This window comes from Lemur catta, chromosome 12 (assembly GCF_020740605.2).
Source record: "Lemur catta isolate mLemCat1 chromosome 12, mLemCat1.pri, whole genome shotgun sequence".
NCBI classification, from domain to species: Eukaryota; Metazoa; Chordata; class Mammalia; order Primates; family Lemuridae; genus Lemur; species Lemur catta.
The window spans coordinates 21,379,743-21,404,309 of NC_059139.1; the positions used below are offsets into that span (position 1 = coordinate 21,379,743).

The 24,567-nt window shown below is 43.2% G+C and overlaps 1 protein-coding gene across 1 annotated transcript in view; it reads right to left on the reverse strand.

Annotated features, from left to right (window-relative positions):
* ADAMTS12 (ADAM metallopeptidase with thrombospondin type 1 motif 12) overlaps positions 1–24,567 on the reverse strand; it is a 245,657-nt gene that overhangs the window by 7,504 nt on the left and 213,586 nt on the right. The window contains exons 19-23 of the mRNA XM_045565804.1: positions 22,301–23,422; positions 18,152–18,304; positions 10,962–11,138; positions 7,792–7,935; positions 1,216–1,375 (exon numbers count right to left, since the gene is read on the reverse strand). Of these exons, the coding sequence (XP_045421760.1) occupies positions 1,216–1,375; positions 7,792–7,935; positions 10,962–11,138; positions 18,152–18,304; positions 22,301–23,422 (1,756 nt within the window). The remainder of the gene's footprint in view (positions 1–1,215; positions 1,376–7,791; positions 7,936–10,961; positions 11,139–18,151; positions 18,305–22,300; positions 23,423–24,567) is intronic.

Below are 24,567 nucleotides of genomic sequence, written 5' to 3' on the forward strand. Positions count from 1 at the left end.
TCTTGTTTGACCCCATGTCTAGCATGCAGTAAGTGCCCAACAAATATTTGTTGAATAAAGGCATGATCTGTAAACAAATACCTAGGAAAGTCTTCTGAGGACATTAACTTTAAGGGCAGTCTCTGTTGGGTGCTTCGGTACTCGGAAGAGGCAACCATACATTTCACTACTTCTCATCTTTAAGAATCTTTGGAAAAAGACTACCATTGTGCACTGCCAACGGGATACCTTTTCAGGAGCAGCATGACACTTAGTTGATGTCTCATAGTTGGTTCTTTCATTAGGGGCAGAAGTAATTCATCCTGACACTCTAGACCCCAGTTACTGAACTATATCTACATGAGACATTCTCTACTTTGTAACTAATGTAAGTAAACTATCAAAAACATCTTCTCTCCCTGTCTGAAAACTTTCTCTCTGGGTTTTATATTTAATTTGGAAATCTTGCATGTCAATGAAGCCCAAAATATCAGTGGAATGGACATTTGGGTTCATGGTTGAACCCATGCAGCCTACAGGAGCTCCTTCGTCTCTCCACGTAGAGAGCTTTAAATGCCTAAAGATTCACTTCCTCTGAGGTGGCACTTCGACAACGGCTGAAGACCATGGGAATGTGAAAGTCCAGCTTACTGGCCCAGGAGTGGACAACTCTGAGGCATAACTTAAACTCTAGAGCTCCCTTGTGGGACTCAACTGAAGCTAGGACTTCAGGTTCCTGGGTGGACACCCTGGCTGTGCCTCTTCCCTTTTCCTTCCTGCCTCCTCCACTCCCTTAATGGTCTTCCCTGGGAGTATTTCATTAATGAATCCCTTGCACACACACCTTCATCTGCATGTCTGATTCTGGGGAACCTGGCCCAAGATGGTGGTACTATATTTATAGAGAGGACCATTCCATACTTCCTTGGATTCCCAAGAAAGGCTGGAATATCTCTCAGATGTCTTTGAAAACATAGAAGTAATTCTTATCCATGTGAGAGGACGTCACTGTGAACATGCTTAGAAATAAAGGAATGAATGAGATAATCCCTCAAGGAACTAAAATCAAACCTCACCAAATCAGACAGCTTGCTCCCAGGCTTGCTGGCTGGCCTTTTCAGCATTAAGATTCTCTTGTTCAGCAAAAGGGATGTAAACCTATTTACAAATTGAATCATGCAGAATGACTTAGTTATGGAAAGCTCTCTTCCCCGCTGGGAAAACCCATTCACCCACCAGCACTCTTCTTGCAGGCCTGTTGGTTGCATTTTTTGAATTCTGGAGGTCTGGGTTCATGATCACACAGGCACTGGTCTTGGTCTTCAGTTTTATTGTCCTCTGAGGGGACACAATGGACAGTCCTCTTCTGAAGGCCACCTCCACAGGCAGCGGTGCACTGAAAGATAGGGATACAGAGAGAGTCAGAATTCTTCCCCAGGACCACCAAGGCAGCAGCAGCAGAACACCCCTAACCCCACTATGGCCAAGTATGGGAAAGACTCCATTACCAGAAACATTTCTGAAAGAGTTGTAGAATAAAGGCACTAATAATTTGGAGATGTGAATTTAGGAAGAGTCCTAAATTACAGGATGTGTAGACTGAATTTGGTTTATTTTACTACTATTAGGTTCTCTGAAGAATGTCCTCTTCTTTCCCACATGTGAGAATAGCCTGTTGCCTCCCACCACATGGCTGCAACATTGGGATCTAGCCCCATGTTAGTCCCATGGGCCCTGCCACCTGGCCACACAGGATTGGCCCAGGGGAGGGTCCTTGGATCAAGCTGGGCCAACTGGTCACTTCCTTGGGAATTCAGAATTGAGACCCAGCAAGAGATTCCCTCTGAGGCTGAAACATGAAAACCTGCGTGTAGTTGTCGGCCACATTTCCTGCCAAGTTGGAGAAGGAGAGCAAACCAGATGACAGAAAAAGTGAGAGGAATGAAGCACATACGTAGAGAGAAATAGGGATGAGCAAGACATGCTTAGACCTGGGTTCCAGCTAAAACTCCCGACCAAAACACTCGCCTTTACATCATGAATATACGGAGTGAAACATATGGAGAGAGGTTGAATTGCAGGCAAAATAGAAGAAAATTTCACATCTGGGTCCTGGTGCCTCAGTCTGAACCAGTTTTCATTTGGGGCTGGGGAATCAGATGTGAGGGAAAGGGGTGAATAGGGCAAGCTGAGAGTAGGGTAAAAAGAGAAGTGGGAGGGGGAGACCACGGTGGAATGGAGAGAATCTGGAAGAGACATAGGGACAGGGCTGAGCAAGGAGACTGGGCAAGGGGCAGAGCAGCAGTGGCCCCTGGGGTGGGCCCAGCTGGGTCATGTGTGGTCTTGAGCCACTCTGACAGATAAGGTCCCACTGCAGTGTCACGACTGGCCACCTGGCCACAGGAGGGAGATTCTCTTGGCCTGTGGTATCAGTTTATATAAGATGACTTTTGAGAAGGTAAGAAAATGTGTTTGAATTCACCACGTATATTCTTTCTTTAATTATTATTTTTTGTGGTAAAATATATAAAAGGTAAAATTCACCACTTTAACCATTTTTAAGTTCAGTGACCTTCAGAACATTGACATTTGCTGTGCAACCACCACCACCATCGTCACTAGAACTTTTTCATCTTCACTGAATCTCTGTCCCCATTTAAACAAGAACTCCCTGTCTTCCACTCCCACCCCCAGCCCTGCCAAGCACCATTCTGTTTTTCATTTGACTACTGTATGTACCTTATGTAAGTGGAATCACACAGTATTTGTCCATTTGGGACTGGCTTATTTCAATTAACATAGCGTCATTGAGTTTCATCCATGTCGTAACATGTTATTCCCTTTTTAAGATGGAACAATATTCCATTATATGTGTTTACCACATTTTATTTATTCATCCCTTGTGTTGTTGGCTATTGTGAATCACACAGACTCTTAAGATTTACACTTTATATCATATTTTATTACTTTTAGACCCATTTTGCTTATATGATCAAAACCTCCCATGACAGAAACCAGGGTTTTTTAATTCATGCTTCACAGCCATTAGCGTGACATGCAATAAATATTCACTGATTGATTAGCTGGAAAAGACAACTGCATGGAAAATTCTTGAAAAATCACTAGGCTCAAAATTCCATTTGTCATTTGAGATATTATGGGACACTCAGCTCGCTAGATAAGACAATACCCACATGGGGACACCACCAATTAAATCAGAATACCACCACCAAAACCCTGTTTACCATAGAAACTTCCTATAGAGAGGATAGAAGGAGAAGCATCATATTTTTTTTAACATCCATCACTCTATTTTATTTTACTTTATAAAGCCCAGAGCATGGTGATCAGCAGGGAGCCTCATGTTTGCGTTACGAAGTCAGAGTTTTCAGTGATTAAACCTGAAGGTAATTTTATTCAGTAAATTCACCTCAAATTCTCTACAGACATGGGTACGAAACAAAGAGTAAAAAGTAACTACTCAACTGATCTTGAGTAAATAAAAGTCTGCAACAGAGGACAGAGGCAAAAACAATGGAAATTAGCCAGGCCAGAATAAGATAAAGAATACTGTCTAGGGTTTAGGAGATTGGCTTTCTTGCTCACTGCATATTGTCCTGGGTCATTCACTCCCCCCACCCTTCCTCTGTAAAATAAGATTGTTATTTGAAGATCAAATGACTTCCTTTCCTGATTTCTGCTTCTAAGTGTCTGTGTCTAAGCTGGGCTGGTCCTGAGTGCTGAAGTCATGCAGGTCCTCTTGGGCAGGGCAAATTAGGATGCAAGCACTAATTCCAAGCCAAGCACAAAAATAAGTAGAAGTCACTGTCCATGCATTTATTAGCCAATTAAAGTAATTTAAGATTAAGAATCATGAATTTGTGCTGTATTTAATTGGGGGATTAAGGAGGAAGCATGGCTGCTAACGAGTTTTGCTAATTGTGGTAATGGTGTGAATTTGGGGTTTTAGAGGGAAAATAAATGTCACTCTTAGGGCTCAGATCTACTCCTTTGGAGCCAATAAAACCAGGGGTCCTTGTGCAGAACTGAGCACCCCAAATGGGGATGGGACTAAACATGATCAACTCCTAGCTAAGGCGACTGACTCACTCAATTGCTCATTATGCTAGTCTCATTCAGTCCTAGATGCTCTGTCCAATAAGACTTCAAGGGTTCTCTTAAGCTTCAACTGGTTTGTTTGGAAAAGCTGATTCCTAAAGTCAACAAATACTTTAGCAAATACTTGCTCTGCAAGAAGCTGTAAAACAGATATAAGAAGACTGAAGTCTGTTATTGCGACCTTTCAACTAACATAGATCAAATGGAGAAATATGAAGAAGAGAAATCCTTTGATGTTTTATAGCTAATGAAACATGTTCATTTTTTTTTTTTTTTTTTTTTTTTTGAGACAGAGTCTCACTCTGTTGCCTGGGCTAGAGTGCCGTGGCGTCAGCCTTGCTCGCAGCAACCTCAAACTCCTGGGCTCAAGCGATCTTTCTGCCTCAGCCTCCCAAGTAACTGGGACTACAGGCATGCGCCATCATGCCCAGCTAATTTTTTCTATATATATTGTTAATTGTCCAGCTAATTTCTTTCTATTTTTAGTAGAGATGGGGTCTTGCTCTTGCTCAGGCTGGTCTCTAACTCCTGAGCTCAAACGATCCGCCCGCCTCGGCCTCCCAGAGTGCTAGGATTACAGGTGTGAGCCACCACGCCCGGCCCAAACATGTTCATTGAATAATTTTCTTGCATATACTATTAACTATATGGCAGGGCATGTTCTGTCTGCATAGGGAATATTCTTAAGTTAAATCCTTGTAACAACATGTAAAATAAGATTTATTTTCTGGTTTTACTGATGTAGAAACAAATCTTTTCCCTGATCCCCAGCTTTTTCTCTTTTTATTATAGCATTTGTAGCCCTTTCTGTGGAGACTCAAGTCCTTCCAATTTGGAAAATTTTTCTTGTGTTAATTCTTTGATAATGTCCTCACTTCTACTTTTTCCCATTCATCCTCTCTGAAATTTTATTATTTTGATGTTGTACCTGCTGGCCTGATCCTCTAGTTTTCCTATCTTTTGTCTCAGTTTCTTTTTGTCATTGTTCTCCTTTTTTGACAGATTTCCTCAAATTACTTTCCCAATCCTTCTACTTAATGTTTTATTTTGGCTATTTTTAAAAAGTTTTCTAAGGTCTCCTTCTATTCTTGAATATTCCTTTTGTATAGCTTCTTGTTCTACGTCATGAATGCAGTCTCTTATTTCTCTGAAGACAATAACTATAGTTTTTTGGGAGGAGTTCATCTATTTCTTGCATGGCCTCTCTTTCCTCAGAGTTCCTTTTGTGCTATTTGTTTTGTTGTTTTGCCTTCGGTGGGAGGGGTTTTCTCGAATGTCTGGCAGTCCTAGGCTATCTGTTTATATTTCAGAATGAGGCACTTAAGATCTTATTGCGAGCTCCACGGGTGGCTTCTTGAGAAGTGAATTATTGAGAAGTGGTTTTATATAGAGTGATTAGGAAGAGATCTGTTATGTAAGATTTTTTTTTTTCTCTAGAGACTAAGCTAGTCCTCTGCCTCTGTGCAGCTCTGTGAGGGAAAGGGGACATCATATTACTCACTGTGTGTATTTTCACTTGCTTATCTGAGAGGTGAGCCCTTTTGTGCTCACCAGCTGTGTCTCATCCTACTGTGTCTCTGGGTACCGCTCCAGAGAACAGAGCTCCAGGCTACAGTTGGGAGATTGTTGGGACATAGGAGAGAATCTGCTTCTCTTATAAACTCCCAACCAACCTTCCACCCTCACCTCTGCAATGTTTGCTTCCTGGCATCCCTGCAACAGACAGATTGTAGCTCTCTCTGGCATGCTAAGTCCATTGGAGGTGTAGTCATCTGTTTCCAGCTTCCAGAGTTTTATTGGCCCCTCTCTCAGCTGTCATCTCCTGCCCCCATCTTTGTCTTTGGGGGTTTACACCACTTTTGGTGTTTTATCCCTTCCGCTTATTTAGTGGAGTTTTGGGAACAGAGGCAAATGGGCACGTTCAATCCATAGCTTGCCTTTTTCACTTAATAATAGGTCATGGTGGTCAGGAGTGATTCCAAAGGCTGCCTTGGCAGGTGTTGGCCACTCCCGCCCCTGTGCACCATTGATGAATTCCTGACACACGGCTCTTCTAGGGAAACTTCAACCCATGCCCACCTCCAATAGACTGGCACCTCTAACTCCCTCAGGGAATTAATGGTGAGATTTAAAAATGTTCATTTGTGGTTTTAATCTTCCATGAGATTTTGTGTTCCCAAATGGACCCAAATTTATAGCATTTTCATGACTTCACATCGTATCCGATTTTCTCTTCTAGAGGTCACATCTGGTTAGATTAGTGATACTTATACTTTTATGCAGGGCTCCAAGGTATTTATGAAGAGCCTAGTTCTGAAGCACATCCAGGTGGCTGGGGCAAACACCTGCCAGTAGTAAGCATAGCCTCTGCTTGGCCCGTATGGGTGGACAAGGTGGCTGCTGTCTTGATCTCTGAGCTGCCTTGATGTTAATAAATAATTTTGTGAAGCTTATGGCTGGACTATGGCACTCAAATCTTGCTGTGGCCATGATATTAATTAGATAACTATTTAAGGGGTGCCCATGGATAGATGCTCTAACAAAGAGACTATGTTAAGTAATTATGGTCAATCAACTTGATGGAATATTATTGTGAATAAAAGATCTAAAGGCCTGGTTCAGCCTACTTGAGGAGAAAATGATCTTGAAGTATGTTTTTTTGAGGAGGTACAGAGTTAAGGTAAATATGGAAAGTTATGCCTTGTCCACTGGGAAATTCCTGATGTGTAGGACTCTCCCCTAGTTGGGGGGTCTGTGAGCTGGTATGTGGCCTTGGGCATGTGCGACCAAAACAGTTATAAATATTGGCAGGAAACTGAGGCTGAGGCTTCTCTGGGTCAGGGTGATCTGTGTGCACCTTGGATCTCAGTCCTTGCCAACTGCACATACTGTGAACCTGTGAAGGAAGCAAATGAACATTGTCCTTGGGGAGCAGCCTCCTGCAGAGATGAGGCTGTTGTGTCGAAGGTGAGTATTGTTTGTACGCTCTACACAGCTAAGCGAACACCTAAGTGAACACCTGAATGTTAGGTTCACATCTATTGTGCCTCACGTGTCTGACTGCCAACGGACTGCCATTTTGAACCAGCATTCAAGTTGATTGTGGCCGTGCAACTATGCACCTATGAATAATGAGAATTACTAAGAATATAGCAACCTAAAAATATCTGGGACATCATGTTGGGAAAAATACTTCATTGGCCTGTGTTCTAATAATAGCCATCAAAATATAATTCTAAAAATCAAAATACAAGTGCACAGGAAAGAGTTACTTTATAAAAGTGTTAATAGTTTTTGTAGATAGTTCCTAGAGCAACTCCTCCTTGCTCTAGGAAAAGCCAGAGGATCCAAGGTGTTGGGGTGCAAAATAGCATTTCCTTAGGGTTTGTGCCTCTGGAATAATTTTGGTATTTGGTCTTTTCTCTTTTGAAAGTATTTGACCATTTCTCTTCTGAACTCAAGACAGTAAACATTGACCCATGGTAGCTATGAGTCAACTCTTAGCAGACTTAAAGATATTAGTTGGCAGAAGAATACTAAAACTAAAGTATTAATGTACAGAAACACACTGTAAATCAAAGCATACATTGAACATTTACAATCAATATATATTACTTTATAATCAAAAGAAAATAAATGTTATTTTCTTTTTTAAAGCTAAAGCAAAAGGAAGCATCTATAACTGAGTCTTACCTGGTCCCATTTCCCAGTGGCCCAGTGACAGCAAAGGTGCTCGTTGCAGGGCATGGTGGATGTGGGCCTTTTTGTCCAGTCACAGAGGCCACCTGGACATGACACTCCTCTCTCCTGAACTCCACCTCCACAGGACCTGGAACACTGATAAACGCTAATGATAAGAATCGGTAAAACACAGGTGGTGACATGTTCAATGATAAGGGAAGAACTTTCTGCGATCACTTTACTGTGTGCAGTGTTAGTAGGAGTACTGGTATCTGTACTGGAATCTGTAGCATCCTTGCAAGTTCCTTACAATGACCACTCTAGTTATTTAAAGCAACAATAGTGACACAAGAATTAATGAGAGGGATGAAGGTTGAAGAAAAATCGCTTGAGGATAAGAGGAGGAGAAAAATCAGAAGATGCCAAATAGTCCAATGTCAAACACTATGTCAAAAGGAAGCAATTTTTGTTAAAAACCTAAATGAGTGGTCACTCCAGAATGGATATTATGTTATCTGCATTTTGCCATCTGGCACAAGTGTCTAGAAACAAAAATGTAAAATTTAGATATTTTTATAGTGATTATCTCTGACAGCCCAAAAGAGGAGCACACATTTACAACACGATTTTTGTGTGCCTCCTGTTAAAGTGGGATTGTCTTCCCTTTCCACAACATAAAGTTTTACAATTAAATTTGTCCATATTAGGAGTAGTGGAATTGATGGATTTGCTTGAGATTCTGATGCATTTTGTGAGTCGTAGTTCTTACAAAACAAATCCAAGATGACAAGTTGGATTCCTAAAGGGATACAATTCTAAAACATGTCAGATTTTTGTTCACAGGAATAATTTTATAAGATATATTGTTTCATTTTCATGAAGTTTCTGAGAGGAAATGAAATAATTCACCAAGAATCTTTGAAAAGTTCTCTGAGTACTTTGAAAAGCACTTTGAGAAATCTTCATTACCACATGGTTACAATAACAACAACAAAACAATTGTGGCTGTCCTGTGAGCTTCATGCCCATCACATCGGGCACTATGTGTGTGGTGCCACAGAAAACAGGAAAACTAAGTGCAATTAACCTTTTGTACTCAATAAAAGAACTAATGTATCGCCTTCACAATTTTCCAGCTTTGAGAATCAACATGGATTTTTTTCCCCATTTATTCAATCTGTTTTTAACCCTATCTGAGAAGACAGAGAGAGAGAGAGAAGAATCTCACATTTGGGATCCTTGTGCCTACCTATGTGTGTGCATACAGATTCAAAACCACCTGGCCAAGTAATCTCCAGGACAAGGGGGTGAGGAAAGTGTAGGACAGTGGTTCACAAAGTGTGGTCCTCAGACTGGCAACTTCAGCATCTTCTGTGTCCTTGTTAGAAATGCAAAACTTCAGGCTCACAATTGGACACTCTGGGAGTGAGGCCCAACCCTCCGAGTGTGGATAAGCCCTCCAGGTGATCCTGAAGCATGCTAAAGTTTGACCACTGCTGGTGTAGAGACGTTCTTACAGCAAAAATGCATCTGCCATAGAGGTAGTCTGGGATGGCTGACATTTACTGAATGGGTCCAGAACATTCCTGGGATGGCAGTGCATTAGAGAGTGTGTATAGGCAGCATGGTGAGCTAGGGAGGTACCTAAGGATGCCCAATCCTTCAACAGCAGCTCCAGGTACTCAACCGACTTTTACAAAGTCGGCCAAGTTTGAGGTTTGCTCACAACAGAGCAATTTAGAAAAGGGGTGATGGAAGGGCTTCAAGGAAGAGGCTTATGTTGGGGCTCCCAGAAGCTACTGAGGAAGCATAAAGAATATATCTTTCTCATAACCAGAGAGGAGATTTGATTGGTAATCTGTGATAATCTGCAAATGCTATTTCTCTGACAAGATAATCTAAGCTCCTCTGTGAATTCCTGGATTTTGGAAGCCATCACGTGAACAGGCCCAGGCCAGGCTGAGCATATATGGGGAGCTTGGCGGCCTGGGTCCCGAGCATGGGAGTAGCAGGCCTCTCGTGTACTCCGGAGCTGGGCAGGGGAAGGAGGAGAAAGAGGGGACAGTGTTGGCTGCTGCCTTGGAAAACAGTTGGTTGTCCAGAGCCTCAGGACTCAGCATGGGTGCTTGACCTATAAGTAGCTCGGGGCTCAGGCTTCCATTGGCTTCAACGCTAACTCTGCATGTTCAGGCAGGGATTCTCTACCGACCCTTTCCTGGCATATGGTACATGCTCCCCAGGTAGTTATGGATTCACTCTTCCTCCTCAGCTCACCCCGCGCAGTGTGCATCGGCTAGGTTCTGTAGCAGAAGGAGCCACAGGTATGGGAGTCTGCCTCATGTTTGAATTAGTACTCCACTGTTTATTGTCTAGTTGAGTGTCTCAGACAGGTTTCTCAACTTCTTTAGGTTTCAATTTCTTCACCTATAAAATGGAATTAATAAGGCCTACCACGCAGCAGGTCATTGAGAGAATTAAACCAAGTATTGTAAGCAAAGTGCCTAGCTCATGGACACACTCGGAATATGCTAGACTCTTTTTTTTTCTTGGTCCTCTTTCCATCGTACATGGATGTAGTTGGAGTGTATTTTAGTTATTAAAACATTTGTCTGTTGAAAAATGAGATCATCACACTTTACCAAAGGAGAGTAACCCTGTTTTCATGTGCCAAAGTAGAACAAAGACCCAGCAGAGCTAGGGCCCTCACAAAAGAGAGGACACACACGCTCTTTTTATTTGTGCAAACAATGATCTGGACATTTAACTGAGACATGGAACTCTAAAATGATACTGTGTATAAAAAAGACATGACTATCTCCCCCAGCCTGAACGCAAAAGCCTCAGAGAGGCATGTCAGGCTCTGTCCTAAATGGCTTTCATCAAAGGGGCCCTTGTTTAAATCATCCCATTGTGTTCATTTCCCCAGCAGGGACGCCAATTCCCCAATATATCCATTGGGAGACCAGGCTAATACAACACTGAACTGTCACGATTGAAACTAGACAACATTGTCCTCTCAGTGGAATTCTTCCAGCTCCTGAAAACGTCTGACTTGCTTAGCTGCCCCAGACAGCGTGGGGTCGCTGATCGCAGGCCCGTCACCGTCACGGCAAGGCGCAGCAAGGCAGAGTCGTGACTGCCGGTTGCGCCAGGGCTTAGCCCTCCCTCGCTAGGCGCCATACCTGAGTCCAGGGCTCCACCTGCCACTCCGCACAGGGCTCGGGGTTGCAGCTCATGCTCATGGGGGGAGGGATGCCGGCCAGGAACTGGCAGTGAAACGGCCTCAGGCTCCGGCGGTCTCGGCTGTCCACGCACTGAATCTCGCGGATCTTGAAGCCCCCGCTACAGTTTCTGGAGCACTGTGTGGAGAGCAAAAGCAGAGGTGACCCCTGGGTCCTGGGCATCAGCCTTCCATTCCCATCGGCCGAGGGGTTGGAGGCTCCAGGCTTCCGGTCAGGAAGAGGGGTCAGGTCTAGTTCAAGTGAATCCTGCTTCCCTCCCACACGGCGGGGAGGGAGTCACACAAGCAGCTCCCTGAGATGGGGCTCCCGGGGTCAGGAAACACGCAGGCAAGTGTGAGCGTTTTGATGTCTGACAGAAGTGGGGGACAGTGTCAGTCCTGTCACTCACTAGTCACAAGCCCCTGGGCAAGTCACAGACTCTGCCCCAGATTCTCCTTGGGCCAACACTGTGTCCCCGTGGGCCTTAAGTCCTGACCGTCCCTTCCTCTACGCTCTGTGTTCCCTGCTACTGCTCTTCCTTCAGGCCTCCGCCTGGGTGGCACCTCTCCCGAAGGGTGTCCGTCAACGTTCCATCCAAAGGAGGTGCCTCTCCTGCTATTTGTGTCAGCTCCTTCTGTTTCCGTCACAGAAACTTGAAATGTAAAACAGCTTTTACTCGTTTTGTGCATCCTTTCTATCAGACCGTCACTGGCATGAAGGCGGAGCCCGGCCCGCCCTGTGGAGCATCGTATCCTGAGCACCCAGCACGGGGGCAGGCGAATCATGAGGAAATGGCAGCTAGCAGGGCTCCCCAGGGGTTAAAGGGCTCTCTGGCGACCACAGAATGGAGAGCATCTTCCTTCACCCTCTCAGTCCCTCCATCAGTGATCTTATGGGCAGTCTGGGTTGAGAAAATGGGCCACCAAGAAAGGGTGCCCACGGTAGTGAGGTATGTTCCCACCTGGCTTTCATCTCTGCAGGGTGAAAGATCCTGCTCTTTCTGGCTACAGTGGGACAGCCATAATTGTACAGCTGTAGTCGAGGAAAGAAAATTCCTCAAGCCCTTTTAGTCAAAGCAGATCCCAAAATATTGCTCCTCCTTCTGCGACTTCAAACCTTGGTCTGTAACATGGAAAGCCACGGGCCCAAGGCACAAGGGAGCAGATGGACGCTCTGATGCTTCCATGAACAAGGTGTTTCGCTTTTCAGAAATCAGCAACATTTTCCAGAGAGCCCCCCAGAAATACAAATTAACAACTGCATTTTCCTGCCCTACAGTAAGCACACAGAGGGAAAAAAAAGTAACTGTGAACTTAAAATGAACTGCAGACAAATGAAAAAGCATGCTAATAATTTCCACCCAAAGCAGCTATTTGTCTGACAAAATAAATTTCTAGGAAATAGCTCCCGGTTAAAACAAGAGGGCTCTTCATTAGGAAAAGGGAATTTTATAAGACATGAGTGTAAAATGGGGTTTTATTTTCTAATTTTCCATTTGTTGCTCTAATCTGGTATTCCTAAATTTAATTTTCAAATTAGCCTTACTCATTTGTCAAGAGCATATTCACATTCAATGGGAAATGAAATTTATTAATATACCGAAGTCAGTAATAAGGGAAGACGCTCACTAAATCTATAATTTTTCTATTGCATTTTCAAAAGGGCCTCTGATTCAGTTACTAAGAGGGAAGTGGCAACATATTAAATCACTCCACTACTAATGCTGTTTTGTTCTTGTGTGCTGAATGGCAATTGTCATATTCATTGTCTTATTGTCCTAGAGAAGAATCATCTGTATTCCTGTTTTCCTAACCTGAAGCCTGTGAACCAGCCCGAGAACAGGAGCCAGACTACTGATAAGGAAAGACTGGCTAAGGCCCTGTTGAAACCAAACAGGCCTGATAGTTTTTCAGTTACCACAACAGTTTAACTGATGTAACCTGGAAACCAAATTAAGACAGAATGAAAAATACCTTTAGCTTATAGGAGCTACGTGAAGGGATAGAATGAAATCACCACCTTTGCTTTCTTGTGTTATTTTTTATTTATGAAGTCATTCTGATACACTTTCCATGTTCAGGTAACTATAGTGCCATTAACGAACAGAGGATTGGGAGGTCACATTCATCTGTGACCTGGCACTAAGTGGTTGTGCGACCATGGATTAATCACTTCATTTCTCCAAGCCTCCATTTCTCCCTCAGTATTAAAAGGAGGATAAACTAGATGATTAAACTAGCCCAACATTCTGAGTGTCATAAGCGTATGGGATCACTGGATTTGGATTGTTTTGATTTCAGAACACTTACTTGCTCTCAAAGTCACATGCCAAATTCTAAACCAGGATACAGAAAGAATTCCTTTCTGTTATTTTCCCTATGCTAAACACATTCATAAGGCCCTTAAAAATCAAATAATTCATTGCAAAAATTCTAAGCTGAACAGCACCAAAATTCATCTCTCTGTCCTCTCCCCAGCTCCACCTCCCTTCCCCCAGTTACTGAGCACTTCCTATGTCCCAAGCTCTGGACCCGCACTCTAAGGGGTGTGCAGTCTGGTGGGGCAAGGGAGTCACATACATGCGCAGAAGCAATAAAGGTTGTATGCCACAGTTGTTCATGACCTAGCGAGGGCACAAACAGGAGGTGGGCAATTTTGCCTGAAGAAGTCAAGAAAGGTTTGAATAAAGGAGTCAAAACTTGAGCTGAATCTCAGAAGATGAGTGGATGCTCAGCTGGCTGGCAAAATAGGGTGGGGGACATTGGAAGTGGAGAGAGTGGCATGCATGGTGCTGTGAACCAACGTGGCTTGTCCAGGAACAGTGCGTTGGTCAGAACACTTCTGCAGAGGTGGGGGTGGACAGAGAGGATGGGCCAAGACCACCCAGAGAGTCTGGATATTGGTAGTCTTGGTGTCATGCTCTCTGTGGTCCTAAAGGCTTCCGTTTAATTGCCATTCCTCTAAGCATTCATCTTAGGGATCTCGTCATCTGAAACACTCGACGAGTGGTGGGGAACCTGTGGCCTTGGGGACACATGTGGCCTTCTGGGTCCATGAGTGCGGCCTTTTGACTGAATCCCAATTTTATAGAACAAATCCTTTTATTAAAAGCGGTGCAGCAGAGAAAGACGAAGCTTTTCTTGCCAACTTTGGTGCTTAAAAAAGAACAACCTTGAGATCAGAAGGCTGCAGGTTCCCACCCCTCACTGGAATTTCAGTGTATGGTTCTCCTTTCTGCAACTCAGTTTTGCCCTCTGGAGACAGAAGCTCCCCTATAACATGCAATTCTAGGTTTTGACTTTTACGTACTAAACTTTAATATATATTTCTAGGCTGAGTATGAGAGTAAGGGACTGTCTGTATTTAGCAAAATAAGGGCTATTTCCTCATTGTATTTATTTGTAAAAATCCAGATCTATAAAATATAGCACTGCCACAGAGAATCTATAAAATTCAGTAAACTTGGAGACCAGAACTAGAATAAGACAGAAGACTAGTTAACAAATATATGAAACCCAAGGCCATAAGGAAAGACTGTCACTTCCTCTTATTATATTTTCTAGCAAATATGATCAGATGATAAAGTCAACAACTGGTAAAATAAAATTGCAACATTCCCTATGTGGGAAGACAGGTAATTTCAAGAAAAAAATGTAAAAATCTTTCTGATTTATTTCAGAAATAATAAAGATAAATTAGACTTACCTACGAAAAGGACAATGTTCATTCTGAGAAAGATAATAAAGGGGTTGTCAAATAAGCAGTTCGCAAAACTTCAGAGGGACAGACAAAATGTTCAGGAAGTGTGTGGAGCTGCAGATGATGCATGGTTTTGCTGTCAAACCCAACTGAGGGTTTTCCAAGCTCACTGTCACTCATGGCGTATCTTCCATCACAAGAACCACTTCTTTCTCCCCCATACAAATTTTAACATTCTGGAATTGGCATGTATCTTACAACTGATGTACACATTTACTGCACAGTGTTTCATTTCTTTCTGAAAAGCTCTAATTATAATGGCATAATCCTCTAGTTGATGAGTCTATTAGAATTGAAACTATTAGGTACTAGCTTCATGATCAAGTGTGTGATAGTGATTTAAACACTTCGAGCCTTAGTGTCTTCAGTGGGAATTATAAAAGTCCTGTACTGGGATAAAAACAAAATTGTTTATCAAAAGCTTCTGTAGTACTAGCATCCGTGGTAGGTCAACAAGAGTTCATGACACTTGGAGCACTTTGTCTGCTTAGTACTGGTGAGTGAACATCTTCTGGGGCCAGTTGCTGCATTGACGGGAGTTACTCTGCTAATCTGCCCACAGGCTTCCTGCCCCAATGCCAGGAAGGCAGAGATTAGTGAATGCCTCTTAGCCAACCCCAACATTTACCCAGAGCTCAACATTTGCCCAGGGCTTTGTTTGAATAGTTTTTTTTACCAATTGCAAAGTTATTTTGTACACACGTTCTCTTTTGATCCCTACACCTCTATGAGGTAAGTAGAGGCAATATCATCCAGTTCATTTCAGTGGTGAGAAAACTACAGCTCCTAAGAGGTTAGATGAATGGGCCAGTGTCACATACTGATTAGTGATGGACTGGGGTTGCCAACCCAGATGTGTCTGATTCCAAACCCAGCTCTGCCTCTAGGATTTAATTCTGCAGAACTGCATCTTCCCAAGTCTGCCTCTGGGACAAACCTGAGGACTACAACTCTGATTTTGCTTCAGATAGATTAATGCATGAAGAGGAAGCAAGCCACTGTGACAAACTACTTGTAGACATTGTACAGGTAGAGATCTCAATGTACAGTCTCATTCTTCTGTCATATATGTGACAGAATGTTCAAGCAGCTGTATCAGGCTTCACTAAGGAGAAGAGTGGTATTAGAGACATCAGTAAAACAGCTGCAATCCAGGCAGCAACCACAGTGGTGAGTAGCCCGGATGCCTCAGGTATGATACCTGTGGGTTCAGGTGAGGCCGCCACATACCCTATGAGAATTAAAGTGTCTCTGGATCTGGAGTAGAGATTGCTGGGATAACACAGAAGATTCAAGATAAAATGAGAATTCTTTCTGAGAAAGTATCTGTGAAAAGGCAAATTGTCAATTTGGCAGAATCTAAACTCTGGATATTTAAAGGTAAAACCAGGGGTCAATTTTCCTGCTCTAGATTTGGAGGTTTGCCTCCATGAGAGCTTAAAAGGCCTAACAGTGAAGCTGAGAAAGAAGGCCCTCGAATTTTCCTAGTGAACTATTTGGATTTCAGACATCCATATGAACTGTTTAGCAATGTGGTAATCAAAAAGGAGTCTCAACAATCAAGATTTAAGATAAAATCTAAATTAATATCTCTAGGAAATACAGAAGTCATATATGTAATACCCATATTAGTAATCAGAAAAAAAAAATCAGGGCAATTGACCATCAGTAGTGAATAGTGTCTTTGGCATGAGGTTTATCTACCATCCTTGTAGAACAGACATTTTCTTTACTGGTAGGAATAGAATGATTTTGGGAATTAGATTTTAGATGTGGCAGTTACCATACTCTGGCAAAATTTGATGGTATGTCAGAGACAGCCCTACAAAACCACTTGGGGTGCTACAGTGGCTAATCAGTATATCTGCAACCCTATAGGCCATGAGAGAGGGAGAGGGAGGCAAGCAGGGATTTCCTTAGGAGCCCTGACCCCAGAGACAAGCTCCCCAGTCTCTCATCTAGGGTTTGACACCAGCTAGAATCCCTCAGGCTGGAGCTGACCCCTTCAAAGTGCATGCTGCTTCACACGTCTGTCCGTTTTATGAGCCATGTAATTTCCAAGGAAATAATTATTCCCAGTGAGGAGAAAGTGGAACTTTAGGACTTGGTCAACATTTGCCAAGGTCAGGGATATGAGATGTTTCTTGAGATTTTTCTGGATATGAAAGAGAATTTGTAGCCAAGTATTTAGTCCTTATTGGATCCTGATTTGTTATGCATTGAAAGAGAAATACCATTCTTAAAAGAAAAATGGTATAGAAACAGAGAAAGGGAGGTGGTCATTTTCTCAAGTAGCCCGACATCATCTCTCTTCCCATAGACCAGAGCCTTACTTTGGGGAAAGGGCCCTAAAACAGACAAATGACATCCTCGGCTCCTGTCTGATGGGAAGCCTACCAGGACAACCAGAGACGTCCAGTGCAGCACCTCATGGTCCTCTCTGTCTGGGGACATGAGCTCTCTACTAGATGCAGGAGGCAACATCTAGAGGGGACACCAGCCTCCTGGTAGAGGGGTAGCCCTTTCTTTTCCTTCCCCTGCATCTCAGCTGTCGAGGGGAACTGGCTCACTGGAGAGGGGCCTACGGGGCTTCCTGGGTTGGGCATGTGTGGCAAACAGAAGGTTTATACACAGCTCACACCTCTGCACTCCCTACCTGCAAACCGGCTCTCAGCCCTGCCACTGACCGGTGTCTTGCAGCCGGGAGTATCCCCTCGGATTTGCTTCAGCTAGTCCAGGGTGACAGGAAGATTGGGCCGGGTCAGGGCCCCAAAGCACCAAGGCTAACTAATCTGAAAACGTGACATATTCTTTTCAAAGGGACTATGCAGACAGCACAGCAAAGTGAGTAACCACAGTCAGATTAACCAAGCCGGTAAAATAGCACTTCAGAAAGATCAGTACGGGGAATATACTTTTAAAGACCAAATTATTCTTTATATCTTTCTTTCTTTTCATTTTGGGTCTGGCACATTTAACCGCATATTTGCTTTGTGAAGAGCAGCTGAGCCATGATTTAATTATATATGTGATAATATACGATTATTCATCAGAATGCTAAATTTAAGTAATTTAGAAATAGTGTTGCATGCTGGACAAGCAATTAATTTTGCAAATTTAACATTTTATTACAGTTTATCTTGTAGGGGAAAGGACAGGCGGATTACAACATGTGTTAATAAAAACTCTGTACTTCGAAGACGTTTGTGTAACTTGAAGCAGGCCTATGGTAATGCCTATGATTTATCCACGATTTTAGAAAAGAAAAGAGGCAGAAAGGAGGCAAAAAAGTAGGAAGGGAAGAAGGAAAACAACCTTAGCAAGTGCTTATGTAAGATCTGCTCTCGCGCCCCTGCCCGCCCAGCCAAGGCACCACCGAGCTGGTAAATTACCTTGCTCCAGTTTCCCACTCTCCAGCCGGCACATGGGCGGAGGTGGCATCTCTTAGCAGGGTCAGGTCTCTGGATGGCCGCGCAGTCAGAGTCTGTCTGGGTGCTGCACTCCACCCTCCTCCAGTAGGCCCCCAGGCCGCACGTGGTGGAACACTGCAGCGGGAGGGAGGGCAGAGAAGACAGAGGCTGGGGGCCACTTTCTCAGACACGCCCCACCCTGGGGCCCTGGAGTTCTCAGTCTGTGCTGCTCACTAAAATTGCCCACAGAGCTTTTAAAAAATTACCAACACTGAGGCCCCCACCCACACAAATTAACCTGAATCTCTGGGGGTAGGGCCCGGGGATCAGTATTAACGATAATTCAATTGATTCTAATAAATAGCCAGAGTTGAAAATCCCTGATTCATATGTGGGAGGAAAATCCAATGCAAATAGAAATTTGCTTCCCTTTAAAAATTGTCCTGGCATGAATGCCCAGGGGGCTGCAGGCAAACTGCCCATTTCATACCCATGCTGTCCACAGTGGATGTCAGAGCCAAGTGTCTGTCCTTGCCTCTTTTTTTTTTTTAATTAATTATTTATTTATTTATTTTGAGACAGAGTCTCACTTTGTTGCCCAAGCTAGAGTGCCGTGGCGTCAGCCTAGCTCACAGCAACCTCAAACTCCTGGGCTCAAGCAATGTTACTGCCTCAGCCTCCTAAGTAGCTGGGACTACAGGCGCATGCCACCATGCCTGGCTAATTTTTTCTATGTATATTTTTAACTGTCCATATAATTTCTTTCTATTTTTAGTAGAGACGGGGTCTCACTCTTGTTCAGGCTGGTCTTGAACTCCTGAGCTCAAACAATCCACCCGCCTCGGCCTCCCAGAGTGCTAGGATTACAGGCGTGAGCCACCGCACCTGGCCTTGCCCCTTACCCTCTCTTATCCATCTAATACTGCAGTGACACTATCTCAATCCTCTCCATGACAAACCTGTGATGTGGACTGGTATTATTAAACTGAGGCTTGGAGAGCTGGCTTGCCCCAGGGGTTTCTGTCTCCAAAACCCAGGACAATGTCTGTTATAGCAGTGCTTCTCAGACTTTAGGGACCATAGGAATCACCCGAATTCCTGCCGGTTATCCCTTAGGTATCTCAGAGGCACCACTGATTAAACTCGATCTGTAACTGAACTCATCAGTTCTTTCTTTCTTTCTTTCTGGCGGCTGAGACTCACTCCTCCCAGGCAGTGTGCACCTTCGCAGCCCACAGGCACAGCGGACCCCCAAGATGAAGACTGAATGGTCAACGACAGACCTCTCTTCTCCCCTCACACCCCACATCCAATTATTCACAAATCCCTACTGATTTTCAGTTCTAAATGTATCTTAAATTTATTTTCCCCTCTTCAACCTGAGCTTTCTTGACATAGTTCTCATTCTTCATCTGCACTATATTACAATAAACCTCACAATAGGTCGGATCCCTCATCCTCATTGCCTCTGAATAAGCTACCTACACAGAGCGGACCATGTCCTTCTTTCCATAAATTAGATTACTGTAAGCATGAAGATCTTTTCTACCCTTGAAGCTGCATTTTTTACTTATAAATGGAGATAATAAGATATTGCTCCATTGACAGGAAATATGATAAATCACTTTAGGAATCAAACGTAAATCAGTGTGTAAGTGTAGTTCAAATGGAAACAATTATAGCATTTGCTGCAAAAATATTTGGAGGTTTCAATTGTGAACTAAAAAAAAAAATATATATACGACACCAACCACCAAACAGACCTTCTTCTAGGCTAAAGGGACCTCAGAGAAACCTTAAAAACTGAGTTCCTGGCCATGATGGAAAGAGGGGTCAGACACCCCTCATTACACCACTTCCCTTTTGGGGTTTTAGACAAATTGACCAGCATTAACATTAAAATAGAGTTCATAAGACTGACAGAAGGAATTCTTTGTGGCAATAATACAGCAAATTAAACACAGGACCTAAGGCCATGCCAGGCAAGTGTTAAGTCATGTACCCCTACACTTAAAGAATAAGCTATCCTCTACCCCCTACCCTCTGTTCCACAAGCCATAACTTCAGCCTTAACTGGGCAAGAGACTGATTTCAGTAACTTCCTTCTGTTAAGACCACTGATCATGAACTGGTTCTGGCCAGTTCACAGAGGCTGTGCGCTTAAGTAATTTGAGTTTATCCTGAGAAGACCTTTTAACATATGGGGCCTAGGTAATACATTTAGATGATAAGTCTCCATCCCAAATCGAACATGGGTCATATGTAACATGCATGTTTTTTCAATATGCATCCATCAGGACCGCTTTCATGAATATTCATAGCTCATCCTATAACCTGTTGAATATGTATATTTGGCCAACTTGTTCAGTTTAAATTCCCATCTTACCCATCCCTCCCTCAAAGTGCCAGTCTCTGGTCTTTGCAGGAGGCTACGCGTCCCCGCCTGTCAGCATGGCCACCTTGCAGGCTGCAACCCTTTATAAGAAATAAAGCTCTCCTTTCCAAATTTACAATTGTGTAATTTTTTAAGTTAACAGTTTTGCTTACTTATTGCTACATAATCATTCCATGACCAATGACGCTGATTAATTTTTACGAAAGAATTTTATACAGATAAGTTGTCAATTGGTGCTGAAATTCACGAGAGAGAAGATGAGATTGGAAAGAGAGGGTTCATCATTCAACTGAAGAATGTGTCCTTAGACGAATCACTTAACTGATAAAAATCCTAGTTTTTCTACTTGTAAATTGGTATGAATGAGACCCTTACCTACTACCCAGAACTGTCAAAAGGAAAATATAGGAGATCACCTGTGAAAGTGGTTTGAAAATTAACATGCTTTATAAATTGTTATAATTGCATTGTTATTTTTATATTAGCTGCTAATATTTCACTTCTTGTTATCTAGGGAGATGATTTTATGGAATGTCATGAAGATGCTGAACTATGTGAACACGTGATTACTTTGCCACAAAGTTCTCTTTTGAGTTCTCATATTATTTTGACAAGTTTGCACAGTGTATATTTAAAATTCCAATAGGTGAGAAATTATTTTGATGCTTCAAAGGAGGCAATTAGTTTTAGAAAAGGAAAAACAAATATCTAGCCAAATTTCTGAAGCAGGAAAATAGGGGCCAAATTTTGTCACCATGCTTATTTCCTTCTTCCTCTATATTTTAATTCCTTCAATGAGCCCAAATGAATTTTTTTTAATGCAAGCACTGAAACATACCAACAAGAAAAAAAAATCATCGATACAGTGAGCTAAAGAATTCTTGTAACAAGTTTTGTCTTAGGTCTCCATTCCAACTGTGACTACTTCACAGGTTTAAACTAAGTTGCAACATTAGCTTTCTGACTGAAATGTGAACTCAGGCTCTTTCGGTCATCCTTTGTCATAGGAGCATTGCAGTTTATAGCTGGAGGGACATTAGAGATGATCTATGCTAGCCCTGTCATTCTGCAGATAAAAAGCAGGCTCAGAAAGATGGACTGAATTCTCCATAATCACACAGCAGACTGACTCAGGCTTCTTTTTTTTTTTGTTTTTTTGAGACAGAGTCTTACTCTGTTGCCCGGTCTAGAGTGCCGTGGCATTAGTCTAGCTCACAACAACCTCAAACTCCTGGGCTCAAGTGATCCTCTTGCCTCAGCCTCCCCAGTAGCTGGGACTACAGGAGTGCACCACCAGGCACAGCTAATTTTTATATTTAGTAGAGGTGGGGTCTCACTCTTGCTAAGGCTGGTCTCAAACTCTTGACCTCAAGCAATCCTCCCGCCTTGGCCTCCCAGAGTGCTAGGATGCCCAGCCTAACTCAGGCTTCTTGACTTAGGTCAGAGTTCTTTACACTGTATCTCACTACATTTGTTTTCTTTCCCGTGAGACATACACACACATACACATATATATATAATAAATTATATATGTATTAATATATAAAAAATATATACTTTTTCCATTTGAGGTGTTAGTAGGGAGGGAGATGAGGGCATGGTTCTGATTGCTTCCATTTTTTTCCACATTAGACTATATTTTAATGCAAGTTCATTTTAACATTTGCACAGACATGTAACATTCCTAGCTATTATCTGTGTAAAATCAGACCCAGGGTAGGAAATAGGACTCTTACCTCACTCCAGTTTCCAACAATCCAGTATGCAGGGCTGTGGCTGTTTGTGAGTTGCTTGTAGTTGGAGGCATTCAGCAAAAAGCCCTCAGCAATCAGACTTGTTGCATCCTCCTCACTCAAGACTGGCCCAGAACTCTGTGTTAGATTCATGTTGTTTGAAAGTTCCAGGTGGTTATGGTTTACTGGCTTTTCTGAGGGTGCTAGCTGGGGGTCTCCTCCCAGAGGGAGTGGAGTGTTAGCTGGCTTCTCAGAATCCACCCCCTCCATGGTGGGTGTCCCATTTTTGAGAGTGCTGGGCCTTTGGCTGGTAAGGAGTCCTTCCATTGCTGTGCTCAAGGGTGGCCACCAGGACTCCCCCCGGAGATAAGGTGTCGGTGGAGGTCCAAGTGGCATTTCTGTACTTTCCACTGGAGCATCATTTTCAGGTGCTCTAATCTTGTTCCATATTACAGGGTTGTTTCCATCTTTGTTCTCAGGCTGTTCACTGTCTTCCCCTGAGCCACTGTGAATCTCCATGTCTGGATCTTTGGTCAAGGTATTATAAAATGGAGTCACCTGCCAAGTGACAGAGTTGCTAGAAGATGACAAGTCAACACCACTTGTTGTTGTAGCTAAAAGGTCTCCCTCTGAGGTAGGACCAATATCTGAATTGGACACATTTTCATTATGTGGCTGGATGCTCGAAGACTGGGAAGTGAGGACAGGCTGGGCAGTGCTTCCAGTGGAAATGAGATCGTGAGGGTCCAGTTCAGGTTGGATTGAACTACTTTGCCACTGTTTCCCATCCAGGTCTCCTCCTTTGGAGGTTGTGTTGGGACTAGGGCTGCTGATTGTCGGAGTCCCTGTGCTCACAGACTCAGGCACTGTGGTCGTGGTCAGCACCCTGGGCCTGGGTGGAGGTGGAGGGGTGGGCTTTAAGGGGTCTTGCTCAGGTGTTGGTAGATGTTTCCCATTAGAAATTGTGCCTTTGCTGGGTTTCAGCACTCTTCGGCTGGATGGGCACTGCTGGAGGCCACACAGAGCTCGGCTGTTGGGTTTCCTTGTCACATCGCAAGGTTCATCATGGTTCTTGGCACACGTGACACTGCGAATCCGCACTCCCCCACCACAGGAAACAGAACACTAGAAAAGAGAGACAGCTGTTAGTCTAGTGAGCAAAGATGCTTCTGTTCTCTTGGACAGGTTTATAACAGATCAGGACAGGCCTGATGGAAACTGAACTCTGTAGCTAAAATTGTCTTCTTCCATCTCTACATTTGGTTTTTGTGTCCTTTTAGATTTCCATGGAAATGTGTTTCTCCTGGAGACCAGGTGAGGCTCAAGACCAACCACTGATTCCTCACACACTGAAAATACAAGCCACGATGAAGTCAAACCAAAGTCTCTTTGGGCTTTGAAACTTGGGTGGTGGGATCCACAAAGAGTGCAATGATTTAAACAAGTCACCGATCTTCTGAAAAGATAGTTAAGTCATATTATCTCGTTCCTAGGGTTGTGATGCTATTAAATTAATGTAAAATGTTTACATATTCTCTGGGATCTATTAAATTAGTTTTAATGAACCATCCGTTTATATTTAGAAAACAACTGTTACAGATCACATAGTTTCTCCCAGGTACCTTAAATTCTATTCCCACTTGCCTGTGGGCAGGTGGAGTCACACTGAAAGCTAGACAATCACCATATTTGCACATGTGCACAGATCCAAGAACTTTTCTGAAATTTAAACGTGGGTAGTTAATCAAAGGTGGGAGATGTCCTTTCCTGGGGAGTTAGGTGAGTCCCTTAGCATGACACTGAAACACACATTGGAGGAGGGGCAGGTCGCCCTCCCCAATGTTCCTTCCACATTCTGTAGGGCATGCAAAGCACAGGCAGCTAGATTGCCTTTGAGGGAATTCCAACAGGGCATTCCTTGCTCTGGGTTCACTGTAAAGAATGTTTACTTCATCAGTTTCAGCAGCTGTGAATCACACGTAGTTGCTATAAAACACTAAATTTCTAGATATTTTGAAAAATCCATACTTTTACCAAACTATACTATTTGTAGCTTTCCTTTCCAATGACATTTAACGTCAACCACCAAACAATTCACATTGGAACATGTACCACCCAGGGGTCTTTGCTGGTCATTTTACATTTCTCTGCCTTTTATCCCTGACCCCAAAGCAGGTTTCTTAAGGACAGGCACTGTTTAACGCTCAGTGGCTTGCAGAGGACTTCACAGACATTATTCCGTGTGATACTCACAACATCCCTGAGATTTA